The sequence below is a fragment of the Pleurodeles waltl genome, chromosome 12 (assembly GCF_031143425.1).
Source record: "Pleurodeles waltl isolate 20211129_DDA chromosome 12, aPleWal1.hap1.20221129, whole genome shotgun sequence".
Taxonomy (NCBI): domain Eukaryota; kingdom Metazoa; phylum Chordata; class Amphibia; order Caudata; family Salamandridae; genus Pleurodeles; species Pleurodeles waltl.
Window position 1 is genome coordinate 99505320 of NC_090451.1, and position 26910 is coordinate 99532229.

Sequence of the window (26910 nt, forward strand, 5' to 3'; positions counted from 1 at the left end):
ACAATGCTCCCTACTGCACTCTTGTCGCTTCTCCTGGCCAGGTGGTCCACAGATGACCTGAAATAATCTATCTCCGTGAACTTATATATCTCCCTTAGAAAATGTCAGCCCTAATTTACCCATGTTACTTTAATGTTAACTGGATTGACATGTGAAGAGAGCTGGGCATTGCTGATTTTCTTACTCAATCACTGATCTACTACAACCTCATGCATACAAGATTTCCTGCACTTGTGGTCTAAAAAACTGCAAACACTATTCAATCAATTTGGATCCAAGTGAAAAAATGAGATTATGCACAAAACAATCGTAAGTACAATACCGTTTTGTTTAGTTTTTAAAAATGCAGATGTTGCCATTTTTAAGTGCTGTATTCCACATGTCCTTGTAAGCACTACCCATGCCAAAAATTCCGATGCAGGAAAAAAGTTGGAAATTTCCAGTTAAAGATCCGATATGCCTCACTAGCCAAAAAAGCTTGCAAGAGCAATAGAAGTTGGTGTACACCTATGTGGTGGCACCCTATACTGAGTCCAGGCAACCCTTAGTGATAAAGAATAGGTGTCCAGATAGTAGAAGCTCTCTAGGGGTAGCTGAGGCGAGCAGCTAAAGCTTATCCAGGAGGAATGTAAAGCACTTGCAATACCACAGTAGTCAGGCAATAACATTGTCACAAGAAAGAACCACAAAAGTGTTGCAAGAATAAAGGATTCTTTACTACAGCACTATTACAACACTGACATTGTATCTATTATCTCCAGAAGGAGATATACCAATTATACACATAAAATAACCACCAGAAAGAGCAAATACATATACAGGGCCCCAGGGGAGGGCCAAACCTTATACTAAAAAAAAGTGGCATGTGAAAGTGGAACTCCAACCAAGGTAAGTGTGGGGGTTAGCTAGGGGCTGGGGCCAGTTAGGAACACCAGAGTTAAGTACCGCAAGTGACCTCCAGCAACCAGGAGTAAATCAGTTACCCACCCAGTTGTCCCATAGGCTAACAGAGTGTGGTGGTTGGGATTTATGGGATTCAGGACCCTTCTCAGTGGACCCCGAGGAAACCAGCAGGCAAGAAGATGGATTGAAAGTGTCCCTACTCTAGGATACCCAGAAGACAGGAGTACTTACGTCAGGGACCCAGATGCAGAGGGGAGCAGGGACTCTTTCTGAAGACTGTGGATGTCTTGGATTGTACAACCACTGTCACAACCCATGGACCAGGCCGGTAGGACCCAGGGACGGATTCGAGACATGGAAGATCTGCATAGGAAGGGGCAGAGTCCAGCATCCAAAGAGGTACCCCGGTGGTGCAGGTGGCAATGCCCACCCTCCTGAAGATTAAGTTCCTGCAAGTCAGTGGAGGAAGGCCGGCCGGCTGCGGAGTCCAGGAGCTGATGAAGATCCCAGGACTCACCTACAAACTGTCCCTCGTCAGTCACCAGATTGCAGAAGGGTCAGTGATCAGCCAGGTCACCAACACGCACTGGCAAGTGCAAATAAGAGTTTCAGAAGGATTTACAAAGTTGTGGGAACCAGCACGGTCCAGGAGATTCTATCCAGGAGGGGCAAGTCAGAGCTGGACCTCAGCACATAGGAAGGCCAAGAGAAGTTGATGGAGCACCCACGAGTGACACACAGGCGCCAGACACAGGGAGTCACAAGGAGGCCTTACCAGCCCAGCAAAACAGAAGTCCCACATTGCAGGAGTTGCAGGACAGGAGCTTATCTTCATTTCGCAGAGTGGTGGGGGCTGGGGGTTCTTGGAGCCTGAAGATCTCCTGGAGGAAGAGTCAAAAAGCCTTGGCAAGTGCAACAGTTGCGGTGCACACAGATGCCAGTCCAGTGGCAGGAGCAAGGGCCTACAGTCTCCCTACTTGGAAAGAAGACAAGCAGGACCCAGAGGAGGCCATTGACTCACCACCCTTAAAGCAGGATCTTTGGATGTCCATGGACAGTAGACCCCACCAACGGGTCGACAATGCCTTGAGGTGCCTGTGGTTGCAGGGGTGTGACTCCTTCACTCCAAGGGAGATTCCTTTCCTGCTACCTGGTGCAAACAGAGTTCTTGTTACCCTGGAGGATGCACAGTCTTGGAGGTTTCAGAATTCTTGCAGGATCCAGGGAAACAATGTTGCAGTGGGAGCATTCCCACTAGATGCAGACTTATTTGATCCCAGGCGAAGACCAGCATGGGCTCCAGAGGCCAGGGGCAGAAGATGTTTTGCAGAGTTCCTTGCAGAGTCTTGCTTAATGAGTCTGAGGACCAACCCACGAGGGAGCCTTTAAATAACTCTAAAAGGGGGCTGGCCACTCTCTGCAGTGACACACCTATCAGAGGGGGCCATGGATGTCTCCTACCTGGCCTAACCAAGCGGATGCTCCCAGGGGCCTCTGCACATCTTATTTTCAAGATTGGCAGAACCAAGTACTCACCTGGCAGATCTCTGGGCACCTCCCTAGGAGAGGGGCCGGACAGGGGTGTGGTCACTCCCCTGTTCTTTGTGCAATTGTACGCCAGAGCAGGAACCAGGGTTTCCTGGACTGGTGAAAAACAGATTATGCAAGGAAGGCACCAAATGTGACCCTCACAGCAGTCTGGTGGCGCTCAAAGGCCACCCCACCCCTTAGACACCTAATACACAGGGAGAGGTAGTCACACCTCTCCCTTACAGCAAATCCTTTGTTCTGCTCTTCCAGCCCGAGCCTGGCCCATCAGCAGGAGGGCAGAACAGTATCTGAGGTCATAAGCAGTGTGGGCTGGCACCTGGACAGGCAAAACTGGGGGATCCCCCTCAGGAACCTCCAGACTACGTGGTATAATGCAAGTAACACTGGAATTGGTGTAGGTGCACGATTTCAACATATTTGATACCAAACATGCTTATGTTCGGAGTAGCCATTAAGTAGTTAGACCACTCATGTTGACCAGTGTCCACTACATACCTTAAGATGGCTTCACCACACTTGCAGAGTCCAGGAATTGGCCTGGGGTCTGTAGGGGTACCCTGCTCATGCAGGGGTACCCTCACATTTAGAGAGATGCACCCTGCCCTTGGGCTGAAGGGCCTACCAGAGGGGTGGCTTATAGGGCCTAAGTGCAGTGGTTAGGTTTGGAAGTGAAGGGATGCATGCACCCTTTCACACAGGCAGCAGTGGCAGGCCTAGAAAAATCATAAAAATGTTACTAGACCTGCAGGTCGAGTAACTTGAATAAGCTACTCGACCTAAATGTAATGGTACGGGTCTCAAATTGTGTGATTCTAGGCAAACAGTTTACAGAGTCGCCTTTTTCTTTATTCTCACATATGATTGCACCTTCAAATATGTGAGCTCAGCATTTCTGCAGTACAAAAAAACTCTTTTGTTTGATTTAGTAGACTAAAGTTTGCTGCATGTATCACCAGAATCCAGTTCACATATAGGGGACACATTATCATGACGTGCTTTTAGATCACTAATAGCAATGCCATCAGGGCAGGAATGTTTCTCAGTTTGTTTAAACACTCAGCTAAAAAAATATATATTACTAAACCATGATGTGGTAGCATATTGTCATCTATACACAGTAAATTTCCAATACATTTCCAAAAACCTTCCCACTAACTTGCAGCTTTACTGGTAAAACTATATAGCGTATTAACAATCTGTGAAAACTGGGTTTCAGGAAACATATCCTTTGCACATCAACACGTAAAGTGTTCTCATTTGTTTTCATCCTATTAAAATATATTGTTATCACACAGAAATACAAAAAATGGCCTTTCACAACTACTGATATATATTTTGAAATGTTTGTACAGTTGACTTAGTCATTTAAATGTTGTGTGCAGCCTTTTATTTCACACTTTAAACAGAAGGTCAGACAGTTCAACCTACAAAATCCTGGAACTCTGCAGTCAGAAGAAAAATGAATTGTAAGACAAACTGACTCTTGACCTTGGTCTGAACACAGAGCAACGGTGACATTCAAGAACAATATTTAAAGGTATCTTTTAATGCCCCTACACTTTCTGACTTAACAGAACAGAACATCTGTTCTTTGTCCAGAAGGGTCGAGGAAGTCCTAAAAAATACCTCGACCTGATCAAATATAACTTGCCATAGCGAGTGGTCGAGTAGATTTTTCGAACCCTGTGCAGTCACAGTTTGCCTGGTCTCCTATAGGTGGTATAATACATTCTGCAGCCCATAGGGCCCCCATGTTGTACCAATGCCCTGGGTACCTAGGTACCATATACTATGGGCTTATATGGGTGCAACAGTATGCCAACTGTGGGTGTGAAAGGTAACCAACAACTAAATGTAGGGGAGAGAGCAATGTCACTGTGGTCCTTGTTAGCAGGATCCCAGTGAACTACAGTCCAAACATACTGACATCAGGCAAAAAGTGGGGTAACTATGCCAGAAAGATGGCACTTTTCTACATTTGGTCTTAATCTTGGAGGAGGGATGCAGTCCTTGTTAAGTAGGACCATTGGATGTGCTGCCTTTTTTTTCTTTTTCAAAAGACAATTAAATCAGGTGTGCTGCCTACTGTCGACATTACAATGTTAGTATAAATGCAAAGAGACCAGTTAGGAAATCATTGCAAAAGCATGCATTTTAGGTTTAATTAATATTTTATTAATTTGTACTGTTAAGATGCATTAAAGGCAGATATTTTGAAGACTTGATTTTTTATTCCATTAAGGTAAGCACAATACTTGGTGTTCAACTTTTACTCAAATCCAATACTGTAAACATTTGCTACTGATTGTATTGCTATCTTAAATTGTTTTCAGAAATACACATCAACTGTTTTCCAAAGACATGTACTTTTACTTTTTAATTTAAAAATGTAAATCAGAACACTGGAATGCTGGGAAGCTCAACTGAAGAAACTGAAGTGGCTCTGAGCCAATACTAGATGGTACAGCTTCTGCTCTACCATTCCAATGTTTGTCTTTCTGTGTCTCCTATTTTAATTTATAACATTCTAACCCCTGTTGGTGAAATGTTCTAACAGCTGTTAAGTGCCCTGACTTTGGTTATAGTTATGTAACTTTGGTTGGGGCCCTTGAACAACAGTCACTGCCCTTGGTAGCACTCCATAGCACTTAAACATTTTTTATGACTATGTTATAAGCCCGCCGTAGCCTTCAGCTTGGGCCTTTAAGGCTGATGTGGGCCTTTAATGGCTGGTATAACCCACTACGGTGGGCTATTAGAACATTCCCCACGTAGAGGGCAGAAAGTTCTAATAGATAAAACAAAGGCCGCAAGAATCCCAGGGGGTTTGAAATCCCCTCGGGCTTCGTGAGGCCTTTGTGGGACAAACATAGGAACCTTGGGGCTCTAGGCTTTTACCAGCAATTAGAAGCCCGGAGTACTCCATTGCCTTCAAAGGAGCTCCCAACATTCCAATGTTCTAATAAAGACTGACTGACATTTTTCAGAACACTAAATAATATGATTTCTACACTGCTCAATTTATCGACCACAGAAGGCTAAGTGGCTGCGCTGATGATGTGCCAAGGTTTACATTTAGGACCCGCATATCGCATAGACCTTAGCATTCATAACTGCAGCCCAGCACAAGAGCCTATGTGAGCTAATGCAATTTTGCAACAAAAACTACTCAACACCCATTTTCAAAAGATTCACTGAGGAGTTGGGAACAAAAACATCTCTCAGCTTCTTTTCATTTTCATGCAGTTGGATGCTGACCTGACAGTCATGTTCTCTTGTCCGTTAGCACGTGTTTTCCGCAGAAATAGAATATTGTGAGTGGAGATGGAAATCCTGAGGGCCCTGCATGTCATGGGGCAGAACTAAGAAAATTAATGGTCCGACAATATGAATTCTAGCCGATTGAGAGATATGAATTACAGAGGCTAGAATTGGGGGCTGGCATTCTTTGTGGAACTATAAGGCTAACACCAAGCGTGGGACTCACGCTGCATCCGTTCCACCTGGTGGTGTGATGGACTTCAACGTGGCCAATGTGAGGGAGAAAGGGGAGCAATTGTTAGCGTGAGTGAGGGAAAAGTGAAGGCTGGAGACCAAAGGCATTTCACAATGTTGCAGCAGGAGTGAAAAATCAGTGGATTACCTAAACCTGGTGAAATTTACCTGCTATTAGTTTCCAAATAGGTTTAAAAAAGGCTCCATGATCGCTTTCCTGTCACATCTCAAGACAGCCTGAAATTGTCCCATCACTCCCACCTGGAAAATTCACCATCCTCGCTTCACCTCACCTACCTTGCGCTTTGAAGGTGTTCTGCTCTTCCCGGAAGATTTGTGTAGGGGAGCGGTTCTGCAGGATCGCCAGGTAGCCACACTCCCGCACCTCTGCCTTCTCGGAATCCCGCTTCCAGACAGTGACTATGATCTGCAGAGAGATGACGGAAAAGGCAGCTGAGCAGACAAAAGCAGCGGAAATCTCAAGCAGTGGTTCGGATTAGAAAGAAGTATAAATGTTATGTGTGGTGCCATGATCAAAGACCTGCTTTGCATCTAGTGGCAGAAGAAAAGGATGCGGCTCTCCAGGCTATGAATGAAGCGCATGGGTGCTCAGGGCACCACAAACTCAACCTCCCTAGCAGTAAGGACGACAGACCCTTTGAATGTTCCAGTTTTCACACTTCAAGTTGAAATGATCCTGGCCACATACTGCTGTCAATGACTTTCTGTAATCACCATTAAAAATGCGGTGCAGAAGTAGAAAGTTGGCACTCAGATGTCGGCTACAGGCTCATGGAGCCCTTAAGCTTCATCTCAAATTTAAGCCAGATCTGCTATAGCATGGTACGCTTTGTGGACATCTCTTGACGAGTACTAGTGCAAGAAGCAGACTCAGTACCCTCACCACCCAAAACAACGTTTGCCACTTTGCAGCCTTATTATTAGGCAGCTCACTTTTGGAAGGTATGCTGCTGACCGCATGTCAGACACCTATTTGCAACGGAACATATCAAAACAGATTAATGGTTATATAAAATAAATTAATAATAAAAAATAAAAAACAATGATGGTCAGCACCCTAAATATCTGTCTGACGAGCTCACCATCTTAGGTGGCTCTCTGCACATCCACAGCCAGGACACTGTCGATTTGGTGGCAAATAAGTGCAAAAACTAAACACCAAAGGCTCAGCTAACAAGGTCTTGCCTTTCTGACCCACTGGCATTACTCAATCACCACTGCGTTTTGCTGCTGCTGTGTAGCGGACAAAAAATACAATGACTGCTACATGTGCATGAGTCATGATATATGCGCTTGCATTCATCAAGATGCAAGAGGTATTATACTAGGCTAGCATGTTGCTAATTTTTTTTGTATCAGTCATCTTGGAACTGTAAATAAAAAAATATATACACAAAAGCGCATCTGAAAAATGGAGCAGCCCGTCAGCAAATGACAACTACCAGGCCATCGAAAATATGTAAAATATATAGATATTTTTAGTAGATGCAACTGAGGGACAGAAGGGGTTGGGAGCTACTGAGAAGTACTGGAAGAGAAGCCATAAAAATTTAATTAAAAGAAGTTGGCAAAGCCTATATGCCTGGCTTTAATGTACCAACAAATGTATACAGATGCATACACATGCTGGGGAAAAGTAGCAAAACAAATAGTGTTTCTTATTGAATACATAAAGGAGAAAAAGAAAAAAATGTGATGAACAGTATAGTTGAGTTTATTTTTCAGATTTGGAATAATCCCTTCTGCATTCTAATGGAAGCACTTCCTTGAAGGCAGAATGATACATTCTGAGCTACAAGTAAAAGGCGAGACAGTAAAACTACTCTTGGTGGAATCAAATGAAAGCCCACCCTAAGCATGTTTTTAATAATTGATCAAAATATGTCTTCAAGATCGCTGCACTGTCAAACCAGACCTAAACAAGCATGTGCAATGCAATAGGTCTTGCATTTTCCTGAGTTAGAGCTACTGGTATTGTAAATTCAGAACTGGACTTTTCTTGCCACATAAATTGGTCAACCCTATCTCATAATTGTCTTTTCCTGCCATGTTTTGGTGGTCCATGGCGACTACTGACATCAGAAATCACAAGCCCTTGAGAAGATGAATGCATTACCTTGCGTTGTGTAAACGTCTGAACAGAAATTGAAATATAAGGCTGGAAAAGTATTTTATTTTTATTTTAACAGAATAAAAGGTCTTGCTAGCATTCAAGTCTCACATTTGAAGGAGCAGAGCAGCCTGGGAAGATTTATGGCCCCAATAAAGAAACTAAGCAATGCCCTGTGTGCGATGTCATAGTGCTGGCAGGGAGGGGCCCTGAGAGAGACCCGAAATGTGAGGCTAACAAGTTTTGCATCATCTCTTCTAGGTTTAGCTGCATTCTACCAGAAAGGGCATATTGTGGTTTTGCGAGCAGTGAGCTAAACGACCGGGTGTTTCTTTTGTAAAATAAGCTTATTTTAGGAGCCAGGGGTAAACGAGGGCGATAGAAGTAAAAGGGATCTCAAATGGGACCCTGAGAGTCACCTTAGAAATAAACAATTACAGGGAGAATCAGTAATTTTATTCCCAACTCCTCCCAGGAGTTCCCCGATAGGCCCTCCCTGCTCTCAGCAGGCAGAGTCCCTGAATCAGCAATAAGGGGCAGTAAGGAGTTTGTATGGTTCACAAAAGAGAAGCAATAATGGGTAGAAAGGGGCTTTTACGCTGTTAGAGAAGAGTGGCATAAAGGGGCAGTAAGTAGATTTTAGAGTTTAAGGAAGGCTAGTGTTAAGGGATAGTAATAGGTTTTTAGAGTTCAAGGCAGGGTACTTAGGGGTTCAGGCATGGGTAGCATAAGGAGAAAATAAAGATCTGTTAGATCTCAGGGAAGGGTAACTTTATGGTGACATACAGTCCCTAAAGTCCGACTCCATCGGATGTAGGCTCCAATTCCATCTTAGTTCACGGTGGCCACCATCTTCCTCCTTTTTTTTTTTTTTAAACCTTTACTTTTCATTTTCGCATGAAGCAACTTTGCAGCAGTTGTAACAGTAGCCACAGTATACAGCAGGTGGGTAAAGGAACAGTGCAATAGTCGGACTCATACATTGTCAAAGGGGAGCGCAACAGGCACACATCAGAGCAAATCTGATACACACCCACACCCCACCCGGGGGTCCCAACAAACAAAGGACTACTGTTTGGGGCCATCTCTAGCACCACTGGTCGGGTCAGAGTCCGGCGCAAAAATCCTGTCACCCAGATCTTGCCACATGAGGATATCTTCCCCTAATTTATCATCTTTCTGATAAATTATTTTTTATTTGGTTAATCTCTTATGCTAGAGTCCACTTCGCCACGTCCCTATGCCTATGGTCTGTCTCCGGGGAACACTGGCCCATCCAGGTGATGCCACCATGCGCCTGGCAAGAAACAGCCCCAGCTGCAAGAAATGTATATGCCACCTTGTGACCTTTACGTCCCCTGATATCCAACAGTAAACAACACTGTGGGGTTACCGTGGCCCGTAATGAAGGAATTCCTGTGAGTTCACCCACCACCTGGAGCTAAAGATCCTGCATTTCCCGGGCCAAGTGAAGTCTGCTCCCTGAGTTCTGCAACAAAGGCAGCCACCAGGCCGTGCCCCAGGCATCTGCCGGTAAGTCTTAGGGATCAGGTAAGTGCGAGGCAAAACGTTGTAACGGACCCACTTAAAGCTGGTGTTGTACAAAACTGACTGCGTGAGCATACAGACGAGAGCCCAGACCTCATCTTCTATGGGTGCCCCCAGGTCCTCCTCCCAATTCGCCCGGGCCTGCAACCTGCTGCCCACCGCCTCTGCTCTTGAAGCTTTATGTAGCTAAGGTATCAGATGCCTGCCAGACCTGCAGAACAGTAGGGTCCCCAGTGTTTCAGATGCCCTCGGTGACGTGGGAAAGGTGATCTAGGTCTGCCTGGCCATTTCCGCCAAGCAAGCAAAGTGCAGAAAGTGACCCAAACCCAGTGCAATCTCCGCCCTTGCATACTCAAATGAAATAAAGTGCTCATTGAGGTACAAGTCACCCAGCAGCTCACAGCCCCCCTCCCTCCACGCCTGGAAGGACATATTGTCAGCTGTAGGACCAGCACCAGTATCCAAAGGCAACTCCTGGAGGAAGGGGGCATATCAACACTACTGTAACTAGCCTTTGCCAAATTTGCACTGTCTGCTTTACCACGTACGGCACGCAGTCCGGAGGCCCAGCGCCTGCCAACAATATCACCGGGAGCAGCCGTGCATGACTCATCCCCGCTTATATGCATTTCTCCCAGTTGTCCAGTCTCCAGGTGGCGAGCTGCGTGATGCATATGCACAGCATAATAATAGAAATCAAGCTGTGGCACGTCCAAGCCCCCCTCTTCGTATCGTCTGGTCACTGTAGCCAAAGCCATTCTGGTACACTTTCCAGCCCAGAGAAGGGAAACAAGAATTGAGTCCAACTGCCTCAACACCCTGGCAGACAGTGAACAAAGCGATTTCTTAATGACATATAAACAGCATGGCAAGTGCACCATCTTGCAGATAGCAAGTCTGCCCATCAATGACAGTGGGAGTGTGTTCCAGAAGGTGACCGAGGCTCTCAGCGAATCCAGCACCCTCCCCATACTTAGGTATCTAGATACCTAAATTGTTCCAACTCCCAGCACTGATCGATGTCTGGCAGGTTCTCCACCGGGATCCCCACCAGTGCAACAAGAGGAAATAGTAGGGCGCTTAACACAGTTAAGCTGTAACCCCGACAGCACCCCAAAGTCGTCTAGCAAGCGCAACAGAATCTCAAGAGATTCCCAGGGGGAGCTAAGGTAAAACACAGCATCATCTGTATATAATGATACAATATGCTTAACGTTGCCAGACTTTATGCCCCACACCTCCAGCTCCTGCACCTGCCTAAACTGCTAAGGGTTCCATGGTGAGTGCAAAAAGGATTGGGGAAGAGGGCATCCTTGTTGCATTCCTTGGCCCAGAACCCATCTCTCCGAGAGACACTGTCCCACCCGCACTCTGGCACTAGGCTCTGTGCAAAGAAGCAGAATCCAGCCCCAGAATTGGGGTCTGAACCCCATGACCCATTGAACCTTCAGCAGGTAGGCCCAATCAACAGTGTTGAAGGCCCTTTCCAAGTAAATGGAGACCAAGGCAATTTCATCACCACATTGCTCAACCTCAAGCATGGCATATGATAAATGCCTGTGGTTCATCCTGGTGTTACAACTCGGGAGGTCACCATCTTCCTTACGCTAGACAACGAAAGTCGCCATGTTCCCTGAATCATTGTCATGTCTACCTTTTACCGCAGATGTCGGCAGACCTTATCTTTCTTGGAACTTTGATTAATGACATTGATACAGTATCTAATTCAACATTCGTCTGGGTCAACTGTCTACTCCTCACCATGTCAAAGCCAAATAAGGACACACACACACACATATAACGAAAATAGTGTAGTTTGAATTGACATCCCTTTGCCTTGTATGTTTATAAGGAAACGTCTGGGACGCATACCTTGATGCACATAATATATGTCAGACATTCCTAGACTTATGTCAGAAATTCCAATTTATGCTAAGATTTGGGGCCAGATGTACCAAAGGATTTTACCCATTCTGTGTCTATGGGAAAAAGCTTTCGTGCATATGGCCCTTAGTATGTAAGGACTGTCACCTAGCCACTTCTAAGGAGAGGTCCTTTGCTGAAATTATCGTCAGAGATTCTGCCAGAGACAGTCTCAAATACTGCCAGCACACTTCACAGATGATACATATCACCTGAAGACTGAAGCTAATGAAGCCATGTCTCGGAGGGAGACTAACTGACTGCTACCACAGTGGGCGTTAGCCCTTTGCGTGGAACACTGTCTTCACGCCTCCATTGATAAAACAGCCTTTGCTGTCAACAAGGTATGCATTGCTTCCCTTCTCCCTAAGAAACTCTAGATTGCAAGTTGCTCAGCCCTTCATTCTCCTATAGTATAGCGCATAGAAGTAGACATTAGGCTCTAGATAACATTCTAAATTACATTTTAACAAGGCTGAAAATGTTCATTTATTCTCATTATCTATAATATGTCTTGTTGCTTTTTTATAATATTCTCTGTAGTTGTTTGAGATGTACAGAGAAACAGACTGTTTCTTTAGTAATAAATACTTTGACCTTAAAAGTGTTCATTCTTCCTAGTACAGTGTGAGTGATACTGTGAATAGTGAAATAAGGTTGTTGCTGTTTCCACGGTTCCCTTGATGCCGTTATAGAATTGCTAAACCCAAAAGCAATACTTCTATGTCAATTACACAATGAATAGGGTTTAGCTGGGCTACAATAAATTGTCTTTCACATTCATCGCTGGTGCATTAAATCAAGTTCACCTGTGAAACCCTTGTGTGAGAAAGCACATCTTGTAGGGTTACGCCTAAGTAGTGACTTATGCAACAAATGGGTATTAAGTGTTTTTTAAGGTTCAAGGATGGGTAACAGGAGCTTTTTAGGGCCTAGGGAAGGATAGCCGTAATGGCCAGTGCATGGTTGTTTAATTTCAGAGAAGAGTTAAGAGGTAATAAGGGTATTTTCCACAGTGAGGGAAAGGGTTGAATTAAATGGCAGCAGGGAGTTTGTGGAAAAAGGTTAGCATTAAGGCTTGCCTTTTCTGGGTTTCAACTCACATTTATGCGTGACCCCGGCAGGCCAATTTACATGTTAATGAAGCTCCTGGGTCTATCTTAACTTGCCTTCCTGCATGGGGAAAAAACACCTTAGCCATTTTTCCTACCTCATAAAGGATAAGCACCTACTGGGCAGTTGCTGGTCAACTAGGGCAAATAAGTCTTCATGATCGTCAATAAGGGAAAGGGTATCTTTCTAAAAGCTGCTATTTTCCCATGCAGGTATTAAAATTGACTTAGCCAATGAACTGAACTTTGACTAAACATATTTAGTCTTTGGGTGACTAAATTTAGCTGGTTCCTAACAAACATTACAGATTAAAGTTTTCTTGGATCCAACTACAACACTTCCAGTGAAAACACCTCTTGTGGGTTGTGCCCTGGAGGAACATGCCATCTTTAAGTATGCACATGTTCCATTTTAAATATCAGGCACCTTGTCTAACGGGAAATAAGGTAACCTCACTGGTGACTTATTACATTTTAAAAGCAGTGTTTCCTGCCTACTGAATGGGTTATTTTAGGCAGGATGTTTTAGGCTGTTGCAGTCCGGCTACAAATAGTAAGTTTGAAGCTGTGTTTTATGAGCCAACCCTGAGGATGGCACCATTGGTGCAGAGTCCACAGGTGTCATTTAACTTCTAGGTCCTGAGTGTATTTCCTACACCATATACAAAGGACCTACAGGGAGGTTAACTATGTCAATCAGGGGTAAGCTGATTTAACTACACTTCTAAAGGAAGTGGAGGCACAGTACCCCTGCACATCGTTAAAAAAAACAGCAAAACCAAGGTTCGGAAAAAGGTGAAAAATCTGGAGTGACTATGCAGAAAAAGTGGATTTGCTACAGTAGTGTGAAAGGTTTTTAGGGTGCAAGGATAGGTAGCGTTAAGGGACAGTAAAGAGTTAAGGGTTCAGGGAAGGGGAGTGTTAAAATTAAGGGGTTTTCTGGGTTCATGGAAGGGTAGGCCATGAATTTAAGGATAGCCTTAAATGGTTAGTACTGAGTTTTTAGGATTCGGGGATACTTAGCTTTAAGAGGTAGTAAGATTTTCTGGTTGAGGTAACAGTAGCATTGAGGAGTGCTATGGGGTTTTTAGGGTCGAGGATAGATAGAATTAAGGGGTAGTAACTTTTTAGGGTTCAGAGAAGAGTAGTAAAAAGTGATAGGATTGTAGGATTTGTGGAAGGTTAGTATTAAGTTGTAAGAGGTTTTTAGGGTTAAATTATAAGGAGTTTGGGATTTATTGAAGGGGAGTATTAGTGGGTTTTATTGTTCATAGTAGGGTAACAATAATAAGAAATAAGAAGTTTTAGGGTTTAGAGAAGGGGAAATCAAAATTACAATATATTAAATTAATTCAATGTTTAGAAATACTACATTTTAATTAATATTAGTAATGTAATTAAAAATATAAATTACATTTAATAATCAAATTAACTTTTGGGAGCCCAGAAGCGTAAAATAATTTTCTCCATTCCATAAATCTTAAAACTATGAATGACAAAGACGCAAAACAGCATTTCCTCAAGAGATGCTATTTTCAGGTATTCCTGAAGTGGATGATGGGAAGGAAGGGGGTGGCTGGGACTGCAATACATTCCTCAGGACTACAATCCTAACCATCTGTGCTGCTGTCAGTCAAGAACAAACACCATAAATATTTAATTATCTGGGAGACATATCATTGCAGTGGCATGTGTCTAACCTATAGGTTGAGATCTGTTGTAACACAATAGCTTGTCTTCATAAAGAGCTCTGGCTCAAGCAGCTTGAGTAACAGTGATTACACTTCTTTGAGGATAAGCACTTTTTAATGGAAATAAATACCTTCTTCCCAATCAAAACACGTACTCCTGTCTATAAAAATGTGGGCAGAGCCAAAGTCCCTTTATGTAGTACTCCTGAAAGCTCTTTATTTTATTTCGATCTCATAAGGTATGGTGATAGTTGCAGTGTCAAGCCATACCTACAAAAGGCAGGGATGAGTGGGGAAGCAATGGACGAGTTGAGGGAAGGAGAGAGTAGCAGGGGGATTTGAAGGAGAGGCAGCTCATGAGGGAGACAAGAACAAACATGCACACTCATGAACCAGGACGCACACGTCACTTAGATAAGTAAGTCTTAAAGAAATACAAATGTAAGTGTACAAATGAATCTATTGTGTAGTAAAGCACCCAGCAGCAAATGGCAAATAGCAGGCCTTGCAAAAGTATTATCGTTATAAAATGTAAACAGCTGTAAATGGGTGAAAGAGCAATAGAGCTGCGTGTCTGGGCTCTTGGAGAATAGCAAAGGAGTGGGCGGGAGGATGCAAGAAGCAATGCCGGGTGGAGGGTGTGGGGCATTACATAAGGGAGATAGCAACACTGAGTGCAAGAGGGGCTAGACAAGGAGAGAAGCATACAAGGCAGCTAAACATGAGAAGCACATGTGGAAGAGTGCTTGAAAACGCATGCACTCTCATTGAGTGCTTGAGTAAGAAGAAAAAAAATAGTTCTCTAAATGAGCGCAGCAGATACAAGTCAGCCAATCAAAAGGATGGTAAAGAGGATTCGCTCCAAAGGGGCAAACACAAGAAAAGGGTGGAAGAGGAAGTAAAGCCACTGAATAAAAAGTAAGAAAATGAGAGTGACAATAAGCCAACCAAATGAAGCGGTGGGCTGGCTCTAAGCCACTGTAAGTTCTTTGAATAGCCCACAAAAGGCCTTTCGCAACCAGACAGCAAAAAGAGGTCTTGTAGGCGAGCCCTAAAAATGATTTCCCAGAGAGTGACAAGAAAGTCAAATAATGGTAAAAAAAAGGGCTGGTCGCGAGAAGATTAAGGTTTTTGGATGGCCCACAAGAGCTCTACTAATAACAGACAGTTACCCTATGGGGGAGACCTAGAAACAAGGTAGCAGGCCTTCTGCATCTATGCACCCAGAATCTTGCTCAATATCCCTCTATCCTATTAGACCACCCCAACCCCTCTCCAATTTAGCAAAGAATTAAAGACGCAACTCCTTGAAGAAAATTGCATCACAATGCTGTAGCAGACCATTGCTGCCCTCAGAGCCCAGAATACCACATACATACATGCATAAATATTAGGCAGCACTACCACAAAGGAAACAGGGACATAGGTCTGGAAGAGCATTACACAATTCCGAAGGAATTAACAGAGACTAGAAAGCAATACTAGAATTTAAATAGGCACAGGGTTGTACTATACAAACTCTGAAAGGATTTCGAGTAATTAGCAACAAGCAAGTCCCTCAAGTTCTCCACCACATTAATTACCTTAGCTTTGAGAGCTCCAGGAGGTAGCCTGTCTAGTGAGATGGTTAATGGGAAAATGACCTCATCACTGGAGACAATGGGATCCTCATCAGACACCTGGGAACAGGAAAGAAGTTGAATGAACAAAACTGAATCTGCACACCATGCATTTTTTAGTAGCAAACGTCTCAGTGATAAAAACTGACTGACAAATGGTGACGCAAATCAGTATGCTGTGCCACATACATTCCTAACTATTATTGACTTGTATGCCCTTCATGACTGCCCTTGTTTCTCTTCTCTAACAACATCATTTCACTTTGTTAATGTAAATTACTACTAGTGAGCAATCCATCTTAACCATTATTTTCCCTTGGAGGGCTCCGTTTTTAAGGTAAAATATTTTTGTCTTGCACACGCCAATGAGTAATATATTTAATCTATCTGAGAAGTTTAGCACGCGCATAACAGCATCCCAACTGACAATTATTGAAAGTCAAATATCTGAACAATGTGTGGCATTCAGAACTGTCATCATGTTTATAATTCTGTACTGTAAGCAAAATAAATAATATAACTCCAGTATCAGAACTTGCTGTCCTTCACTAAGGAAATCTTTATTATTGATACTCCCTGAACGGGGCCTAAGAGAAGAAGTTATAAGAGTTTTAGCATTTGCTTCCTACTCTCACCTACTCTCAGAGTGACTCTAATGCTGTGCAACAATGCACACTGCTGCCTTATTGATCCCACTTAATGCAAATCAATACCTAACAGGAAACAGGAAGCTTTCTACAGGGGTTTGTGTAGTATTAAAATGTATCAAGGTAAAAACCAAGGGCATTTGTTCTTGATCATTCTCCCAAAACATGCAACCGAAAAAAAAAAAAGAAAAAAAAAGCAGAACAGCACAGATGTTTAAGCCACAGAGTGAAAAAGCTGGAGGGCGAGGGAATTTGTTTACTGCTAGCATAAGGCTAATAACTATGAAATAAGGTCACGGATATGAAAGCCAAAGCCTTTAAAACATTTGTAAAACCACATTTTCACAAAACTGTTTAACTTTACCCACACAGGGGGAAATATTTTTATGATGTACATGAAAAAGACTACATGCATACTGTACTGGTTGTGTGCCTAAGGGACACTTGTGCTGCTGCTACCCGTGCCATACCTGTTCTGTGTAAGGGAAGCTTGCACTTCTGTCAGAGTTTCTGCTATACTGGTCACGTGTCCGAGGGACACTTGCACTGTTGCTACTCATGCCATATCTGTACTGTGTAAGGGAAGCTTGCACTGTTGTCAGAGAGTCTATGCTGTACAGCTTATGCGCCAGAGGGACACTTGTCCTGCTGCTACTTGGGCTGCTGATACTTGTGTCATAGCTGTTCTGTCTAAGGGACGCTTGCACTGCTGTCAGAGTCTATGCTGTACTGGTTATGGGCTTTTGAGACACTTGCACTCCTGCCATATCTGTTCTGCGAAAGGGCAACTTGCATTGCTGCAAAAAGTACTTTTCTTTGTGCAATGCTGAAGGGTAAGAATGCCTTTCAGGCAGAATAATTACCAGAGCTACTAACTTTGTCAATGCTGTTCAAACATTTAACTATAAGAACACCCACAGTATATTAGAGATTATGCACTGTGTTTCCTTTTGGGTATGATAGTTTCTCTAGAAATAAAACCCTACAAATGTCACTATCTTTTTGTGAAAATTATATTTACTTATTTCTTGCTTGTATAGTGAATCTTTCCAGAGCTGTTTACTTTGAATTGAAAGACAGCCATTCATCTGCCTGTAAATTATAGGAGGGTGTCCAGTTTGATACTGCTGTACGTTCTGAGTCCAACTCAGTCTCCCTGTGTTCTAGAGGCCAAGCTCACAGCCCCCAATCAGCAATCATGGAGGCCAAATTTACCACAATCTCATCCAATATTCGTGTGCTGAACACCTCACTTAGAGTTTGTTTTTCAACATGGTCAATCTTTTTATAGACTTGGAGTTACATTTCGGCTTCACTTCGTATGAAAGCACAGTGGTTCAGTACCAGAGAGGGGAAATTACTAGTTAAACATAGAGAGAGAATAAGACAAAACAGATACATGTATCAGTGCTCAGTGGTATAGTCTAGAAAAAACACTGCATACACAATTCTGCAAACCTCACACTTGTAATCAAGTCAGCAGGGGCACAGAGTGGGAAAGTCCTGTCTGGCAGACCAATGGCAGAGATTAAGATAACATTCCCTGTTCAGCTAGCTGTCTTGCAAACACTGACAAGTAGCTGATAAATATGTATTACTTACCTTCATGTGAGTTGTCAGGTGGTGTTTATTCTAGCATCCATGGATCTTGATATTTCAGATGAGTTTTGACTTTTAATTGTTGTACACAAGGCATGTATGTTTATTTAAAAAAACTAATACATTTTTTTTTTTAAGCATTTACTAAACCAACCGTTCCGTCTTTCGCAACCATGTGCAATGTTTTTTATTGCAAGTATAACTCACAAAATAAAGAGTAAAAAGAAAATATGCAGCTACACAACCACTGCCACCCCATGCGTACAATAAAAAAAAAAAGACACTAACTGCTGTGGCCCTTTTACTAGTGATACTTTTACATACCAAGCCTTTCAGGTGTGCCATGCATTTTAATTTAATTATTTGTTAAGGAGAGAAAAAAAACAAATCACTGCCTAATCAAGCACTCAAATTGCAGGCAGCAATAATGTCACACTGTCCTCATATACTTTATGATAGCAAAGTTAAAACAAGTACTTGCAATGCAGTGGGTCTCGTATTTGCTCGAATTAGAGCTATTAGCGTTGTAAACTCCTAACCAGGCTTTTCTTGCCACAAACTGAAAATGAAAAGTAAAATAGTTTCACATAAGCAAGCCAACGGCTACCATGAGCGAAAAGCAGACACACAAAAGGAAACAGAAGTTTGTTCGCAGTCAAACATATCTGCAAAAGAGCAATTATCCAAGTAACGGGCAGAAGTGCAATTATCCATGTAACAGGGCCGATGTCATGCAAATGCTCAACTACTGCTCAGCGAGATCGCACTGTCTAAGAAATAAAAATAAAAAGTAGTCCAGAAGCCATGCAGAAAACACGGGGCTTCGTATGTTTTCAGTAGTTTACCGGTGCTACCGAGGAGGGCTAAACTCCAGGAAAAGCATGATGTATGCATGTCTTTCACTAATGAAATCAAGCGAATTTTAAAAGGCAAGCCCACGGAACCAACGAAACTGATGGATGTGGCATGGGCGAGGTTAAAAGCCCACAGAGAGATTACAAAAGTGGCCAGAGTGCTTGCGCGCTCGACCCTAAAAAGGAGGTGAAAAATAAATCACCATCTAGCTAGGCCCCCAGAGTACAGGAGAAAAAACATGCTGGTATTTAAAGTTAGTGAAAAAAACGAAATACAACATACTTTGAGCAACATATGTCAGGAAAACAAAGGAACTGCTTTAAGTGCATATGCTTTATGCAATTACTCAATGGGAGAAAGTGGTTAAATCAGGCTGACCCACTGCCCAATGCTGTACACGTGGGTGGTACCAAAATGTGACTGACCATTTGACAAACCAAGATAAAGACTGCTGAGCAAAAGCTCCTCCATTTGTGTATATTGTTATTTTTTTATGGCTAAAGCTGTCTTAAAAGGTCTGACCATATATTTCCAAATAATTTCTGTGGAGCCTGAATAATATCAGTATAAATTCCCGTTTTTATGGAACTGCGATGCAGCCCGATGTCTCACAGAGGCTGTTTAAATGATTTCCTGGAGCCAGAAACAAGTTGGACAATAGATGCTGGTTCTTGTGCCAAAAATGTACTGGATTATACCTACTTCACCAGGTTATACTCGGCAGGGTATGCACTTCTCCAGGAAGGTGTGTGGTGACATTGATGTTCGGTCCTTAATCCATAGTTCACAAACGAGTAACTGTATTTTTCAGATTTAAAATGAGCTCTATAAAGATGCAGGCCCTACTTTGAATTCCCCTTGCTTCGGCGCAGAGGTCAGCGTTAAATACTGGATGTATATTTTCTTATTTTCACATTGACACAGGGAGAATTGTTAATCTGTACAGTCTGTATGGGGCACATTTTCCAGCAGTCTACTGCACGCTGGTCTATGGTCAATGACAACTGCCTCCTTTACTGCTAATGCACATGTTTATGGTCAGTATGACCCCTCTCTTGCTGCCAGTGCATATATTTCTGTAATCATTAAAAATCCATGTGTTTGCTATCACTGTGTTAGCATGATTTTACAGTCCACAAATGGCATCTTTTACTGATGGTTTATAAGTTTCTATGACAACTAAGTGGGGCGCATTCTCTTGCTGTCTGTGTCTATGCAACCCGCTTGCTTTCAGACTTTATGGGTTTGCTCTACCTTGTTTTAAAACCTCTTGTTTGGACAGGAACGTTAACTTTCAGACCGTGTGTATCAGTGTAGGAAAGTACCCTCTTTCTTGGCATGGTTACCCCCATTTTCTGCCTTTTCTGTCCTTTCACTAACAGATCACTGCACAAGGTCGCTGTAAGTCACACAGAGGGCAGGGTACAAGTACCTGTGTGTGGGGCACCCCTACACTAGCAGAGATGATGCCACGAACTCCAGCTCCATTTTCCTGGACTTCGTGAGTGCGGGACACCATTTTATGTGTGTACTGGACATAGGTCACTACCTATTTCCAGCTACGTAATGGTAACACTGAACCTAGGCATGTTTGGTATCAAACATGTCAGAATCATACCCCAATACTGTTACAAGCTTTGGAAGTATGATTCCATGCACTCTAGGGGCTCTTTAGAGGACCCCCAGCATTGCTACCACCAGTCTTAGAGGGTTTTCCGGGCAGCCCATGCTGCTGCCACCCCTCAAACAGGTTTCTGCCCTCCTGCTGCTTGATCTGATCAAGCCCAGGAAAGGAGAACAGATGATTTCCTTTGGGAGAGGGAGGTAACACCCTCTCCCTTTGGAAATAAGTATGACTGGCTTGGGAGGGGTAGCCTCCCCAGGTCACTGGTATGCTCTGAAGGGCACATTTGGTGCCCTCCGTGCATAAACCAGTCCACACCGGTTCAGGGACCCCCAGTTCCTGCTCTGGCATGAAACAGAACAATGGAAAGGGGAGTGACCACTCCCCGTCCATCACCACCCAAGGGGTGGTGCCTAGTGCTCCTCCAGAGGATCCCTGGGTTCTGACATCTTGAATTCAAGGTTGGCACGACCTCTCGGAGCACCTGATTGGCCTGGCCAGACTGGGGACCTCAGAGTCCCCTCCTGATAGGTGGTCACATGGCTAGGTAACCAATCCCTGTTTGAGGGCTATTTAGGGTCTCTCTCTGGGTGGGTCCTCAGATTCGGCTTGCAAGATTCCAGCAGGACTCCCCTGCATCCTCCACTTCGACTTCTAGCCAATGGAACCAGGAGTGGACCCTCCAGGAAACGATAATCTGCATCCACGAAGAAGACTTTTCTTGCAACATTGTTTCCACGGCTCCTTCCAGATTCTGCAACATTCCCCCGGCTGTGCATCCTCTGAGGGCGGCAAGTCTTCAGTCTGCACTAAAAGGAAGAAGGAATCTCCCTTGGAGTGAAGGAGTCACTCCTCTGCATCCAGGTACCTGCTGCAACGACGACTGGCTGCGTGGATCTCCTCTCATCCTGAGCTGCATAGATCCTGCATCACAGGTGGTGGTCCGGAGTAGTCCTCTTGATCCTCACTGACAGCTGTCCCATTTTGGTGGAGGTAAGCCCTTGCCTTCCCACGCAGGACAGTATCTCGTGAACTGTGCTTTGTGTCACTGAGGGTCCCCTCTGACTCCTCCTCCTCCTGGGTTGAGTCCTCCTGGGCCTTGCTGGTCCCCGGCAGCACCATTTTCCACCAACCGCGATATTTGCCTTTGCCAAGGCTTGTTGGTGGAATATCTACACCGACACCCTTCTACAACCTTCTTTCCAGCTAGGGGCATCTTCTGTGTCCCTCAGGAACTCTTCTCCAGCTCCAGGGCTGCAGTGCTGACCTTCTCTTCATCACTGTCGACCAACTCCAGCAAGTTTGGCTGAGTGGATAGTAGCTCCTACTCCTCCCGGACTTCAATGTGACTCTTGGACTTGGTCCCCTCTCTCCACAAGCCTTCCTCTCCAGTACTCCAACCCTGGTTTTTTGCAGTCTTGTCTGGGTGTCTTCCTTCCTTTTGGGTGGTCTGAGGAAATTCCAGTGATTTACTCCTGCTTTCCTGGTCGCTGAGGGGTGGGGGGTTGGGGGGCTAGTGTGTTACTTACCTGTGTGGTTTTCTAGTATTACCAACTCCCCTCTACATATTCCACTTACCTAGGTGGGGGTCCCGTGTTCGCATTCCATTTTTTTTGTATATGGTTTGGGCTCCCCCTAGGGTCACTATTGTCCAAATGTATTTGCACTCTTTTCTAACCTTTTCTATGCCTATTGCTGTTTACTAGGGTATGACATACCTCCTATTGGAGAGTTGCCCTTCTAATATCTTGTGGGATTGTGTACCCAAAAATAAAGTACCTTTATTATTGTACAACTAAGTGTTTTCTTACATGTGTGTAAGTGCTGTGTGACTACAGTGGTTTTTGCATGAGCTTTTCATGTCTCCTAGATAAGCCTTGGCTGCTCATCCACAGGTACCTCTAGAGAGCCTGGTTTCTAGACACTGCCTACACTAAACTAATAGGGGATACCTGGACATGGTATAAAGTGTAAGTACCATAGGTACCCACCACACACCAAGCCAGCTTCCTACAATCAGCCTTCTGATATTCAGAGGCCACAAACAAATGTGCAGGGTGGCCTGTTCCGCTTTTTCTCTGCACCTCGCTAAAAAAAAGAAGAAGTTGCACAGTACACACCAGAAAATATCACACATCCTGTACCCAAGGCTCCCTCACCCACAAAAGCCCAATAGGTTGTGGCCTCGGTTCACATGCCCAGCAGAGGTACATCCGGCATCCTGTATTGAGAACATTACAGTGCTAAGTAAGAGAAATGAATCTCAGAAGGCCTCTACCAACCGCATCAGCTAATGTGTGTGATCAAATCTTAGACCCATAAAGTTCCCTTTACACCGAGCGTCTTGCGCATAAGCTGTAAAGTCTCACATCGTGTGTGGAAGACTCAGAGGGTGAACCACAGTCTCCCCTATTATAGAGGTATGTAACAACATTTTGCACAGACTGCTTACATGGATGACAGCATTATCTCGAGATGTTTTATGCACTGGGTGTTGAGTCTCACACCATGGCACATATTCTCCCTCAGCGGGTCGGAGAATCACCATGGAGCACAGCTACGCTCCAGAGAGTGGGTACCCAACACTGTAGTCCTCAGTACCATCAATTAGGCATGGGCCTCACATTATTGAGCAGTCTTAGTCAGTATAAGGGGAACTCCTTCGATCTATGACACTTGCTAGGTGTGCAGCTCACGCACTGGATCAGTCGTACTTGTTAAGCAAAAATCTCATACCATTGAGCACAGTCTTATTTGGGTTAAAGCCTAACATTATGGTTGTAGTCTTAGGGCTTGATTTAGATCTTGGTGCTGTTACTGACAAGTGGCATCGGCGACGGACCTGAAAAGACAGTCAAGTCAACAGTGTTCTGCCTGCCGTATTTAGATGGTACAGCTCTGCAAGCGGTGGACTGGCGACAGATTACTGACGGAGGGAGATGGCAGCAGGCAGCAGGACCCAATGGACTTTGTACAATGGCAGGGGCTATGGAAGAGAGGTAAGTAGCACACACACACACTGTCCCTTAGCAAATGTGTCCCCCTGCACTACCCACCACACAACACATTCACGCCATCTTCCATTACAATTCCAACACAACCCAACATCCATGACACAACATACATGTATCATTGATAGTGCACCCACACACAACGCAACACAACACACACCCATCTACACAAAAACAAACAAGCACTACACACAGCACGACAAAGTCCACCACACAAAAACAACACTTACCTGAATGCGTCATACAGCAACACAACATACATTGCAACGTCCATCTCACATGCAAGTGACACATACGGACACAACCACACCGCCCACTTACTACAGCTCCCTCCAACTCAACCAACCAATCTACACACATACACGTACTGACTCACATACACAGAAGACAGCACAAACCTACCAGGGCAGGTCCCTTTGCAATGTGCACACATGGACCCCAATGACAAGTGTCAATGACTCATCATTGTGGTGCCAGCATTCATTTGCCACAATGACAGTCTTGTATGTGTGTAATTTGCGTGTTGTGCCAGTGTGTCCCCAATCATGCCTGACAATTGTCTTGCCAACATATTTATGTCAGTGTTTGAAAGAAATGACTGCAACATGTATAAACCTGCAGTGGTCCCGACCTCCTGTGCAGTGCCCACCCATCGTACCCTGGAAATGTGGTGTCCCTATTTTAAAGTCCGGCGACAGGTGGTGGGCTGGAGGGGGATTGTGGGGTTGTCCATTCAAAGAGAAGTGAAATGGAGGAAAAAGGTGACTTGCAGCCCATCCCCCCAATCTGCCAACTCAGAAGTAGAGGTTGGACCGCCACTTTTTTCCTTGGTGGTAAGGCACATCCAAATCTGCACAGCAGTAAGGGTGTTTTGGGTCCCGCTGGCATTCACTTTTCCCTCTCCCGCCGTCGACGTGGGAGGGGTTTGTTGGCAGAAACAGCGGTTCGAATGCAGGCTTTCAGCTATGGGACCGCCAACATCCAAATACAGTAGGCAGACCCTCATAGTATAAGACATGTTTTCAGTCCAAAACTCGACTGCGTGACAGTTATCGTCAACATCTAAATCAGGCCCTTAATCACTGAGAAACATCTGACTTTTTAGTGTCAGTTTCACCGACTGTGCAGCTCAGCCCCACTCACTGTGAATGATTCATAAATGCATATCAAAGTCTTGATATAAAGGAACCCAATAAATATCTAAGTGAATGGACTTGTGGCAGATGGATATAAGACTTCGTTGTTGATTGTAGGCATGTCTACCTAGGGCACGCCTCTTTTGCAAATGCCACGTATCTGGGCACTTTAGCTGGTGCACCAATAATTTCATTAAGAACAGTAAATATTAACTTTGTTTTAAATAGGAGTGCAGGCTAGTTTTACAGACATCTCCCTATATTTCCCTATTCAGGCCACAGTTGCACTTCATGGAGTTAGTCTAACACCTTAGCCCTCTACATCCGGAATCCTTCATATCTCGAACCTCAAGCTTTCCATTTCCAGACCCCTATTTCCTCCCCACCAAAATACCTAACCAAGCAACGCACCAAGATCCTGCCTAACCCAAAGAGAACTACTTTCCAATCCTCTGCGTTGTGATCTCGCATACTGGATATGTAGTACAAACTACTACGTTCATAATTTCTTTTGTTTGCGAGAAATGTCTCTAGAATTATTAAGGGGGTGTACACAGGGGGACGCAGGTAAAATACTGAAACCACTTACAACAGCGGAGAGTGTATGCACACAAAAATATTAATGCCAACCACCTAACACCAGTCATAATCCACTGATACGGTTAAACCACAAACAATACACAAATACGGTTGCTTTATTTTAAAAAAAGGTTTCTGTGACGAGTTTCAACTCATCTTTTATTAATTAAACATTAGTTAAAACTTTTGAATTAAAAACGGCAAAATACAGTGATGTAAAACTAAATGGCGGCAGTCCCAATATCTGTGTTTTTTCATAGTTAATGTAAAAGCAGTGAGGGTGGGAAAGTGCACCACTGGAAATAACATGAAAACTATGTGCACTAGTATTCAGGGATTCTAAACACTCACGTCCACTTACTGTGAAGAAGATACAGAATAAACAAAGTCAGACTGATGATAAACTGTTTTTTAAATTACTCGAGTTCCGGTCTTTACGTTTTACATGTTAAGAAAAAGCAATAAAACGTTTGAAATAAAAAAAAATGCGTGCCTAAAGGGGGCAAAGACCTGATGCTGAGTCTCCCAACCCCTGTGCATTCTCGAAATAACGTCAAGGCCAATAGTACAGAGCAGATTGCGAAGTGAAACTAAAAGGCTATGCACCAGCACTGGCAAGGATTCCAATTATTAACAAGTCAGCTGCAGAGACAGGGCAGAGGGAGAATGCACCCGGGTTACTGAGTCCTTGGTGCAGGCTGCTGCCAGATGGCTGGTACAAGGTGTGAGCTACTCCGCCTCCTTAGCTAGAACTAGGCTACAACCTGCAGGAAACCCGTTCCCAAGAATGCATTTTTATCACCAGTGACCAGGGTCAGCTCTGCACCTACCTCTGCTCCAGGTGCCACCGAGCTACCGGGGGACCGGTGATGGGTCAGCAGCGGCCGGCACTCCCGGTAGCCCTCGGGTGCGGGGGTCTCCGGGTCTTCCGCCGCGGGCTCCTCCTCGGGGCCCCCTGCACTAACGCTGGCCCGGGCGCACAGCGCCCCGCCGAGGGCTCCCCAGCCTCCCTCCCCAGGCCCCACTCGCAGCACCAGCAGGAAGCGCACCGTCTCGCCCAGGTAAAGGTGGTTGCGACGCGGCAGCGTCCGGTACCGGCCCGGCGCCTGCGCCAGCTCCCGCCGCACAAAAGGCACGGCCGGGAAGTACATGGAGTACTCGCACTGAGCCTCCATGGCTGGGCCCAGGCACGTCAGCCGAGCGCAGAGCCACCGAGCCCAGGGCCGCAAGCCGGGCCCAGGCACGCTAGCTGAGCCCAGAGCAGCCGAGCTCAAACTCGGGCAGAAGGCGAATCCAGGCCGGCTAGCCGAGACTAGAGCGCCCAAGCGCAGGCTGGCTAGCCGAGCCCAGACTATGCCGGTTGCTTACTGGAATCTTGAGTAGTGTTCCTATAACTCTATTGTGACTATTGTGGTAAACTGTTAAAATGGTAAATAGATGTGGTGTTGCCTCTGTTGTTTTAAATTCAATAAGATTGTTGCACTGC

At 44.6% G+C, this 26910-nt stretch overlaps 1 protein-coding gene across 1 annotated transcript in view; it reads right to left on the reverse strand.

The window, feature by feature from the left end:
- TRAPPC14 (trafficking protein particle complex subunit 14) overlaps window positions 1–26657 on the reverse strand; it is a 52543-nt gene extending 25886 nt beyond the window's left edge. The window contains exons 1-3 of the mRNA XM_069216737.1: window positions 26255–26657; window positions 15938–16033; window positions 6247–6376 (exon numbers count right to left, since the gene is read on the reverse strand). Coding sequence (XP_069072838.1) covers window positions 6247–6376; window positions 15938–16033; window positions 26255–26599 — 571 coding nt within the window. The 5' untranslated portion in view covers window positions 26600–26657. The remainder of the gene's footprint in view (window positions 1–6246; window positions 6377–15937; window positions 16034–26254) is intronic.
- Between the last annotated feature and the right edge of the window lie 253 nt (window positions 26658–26910).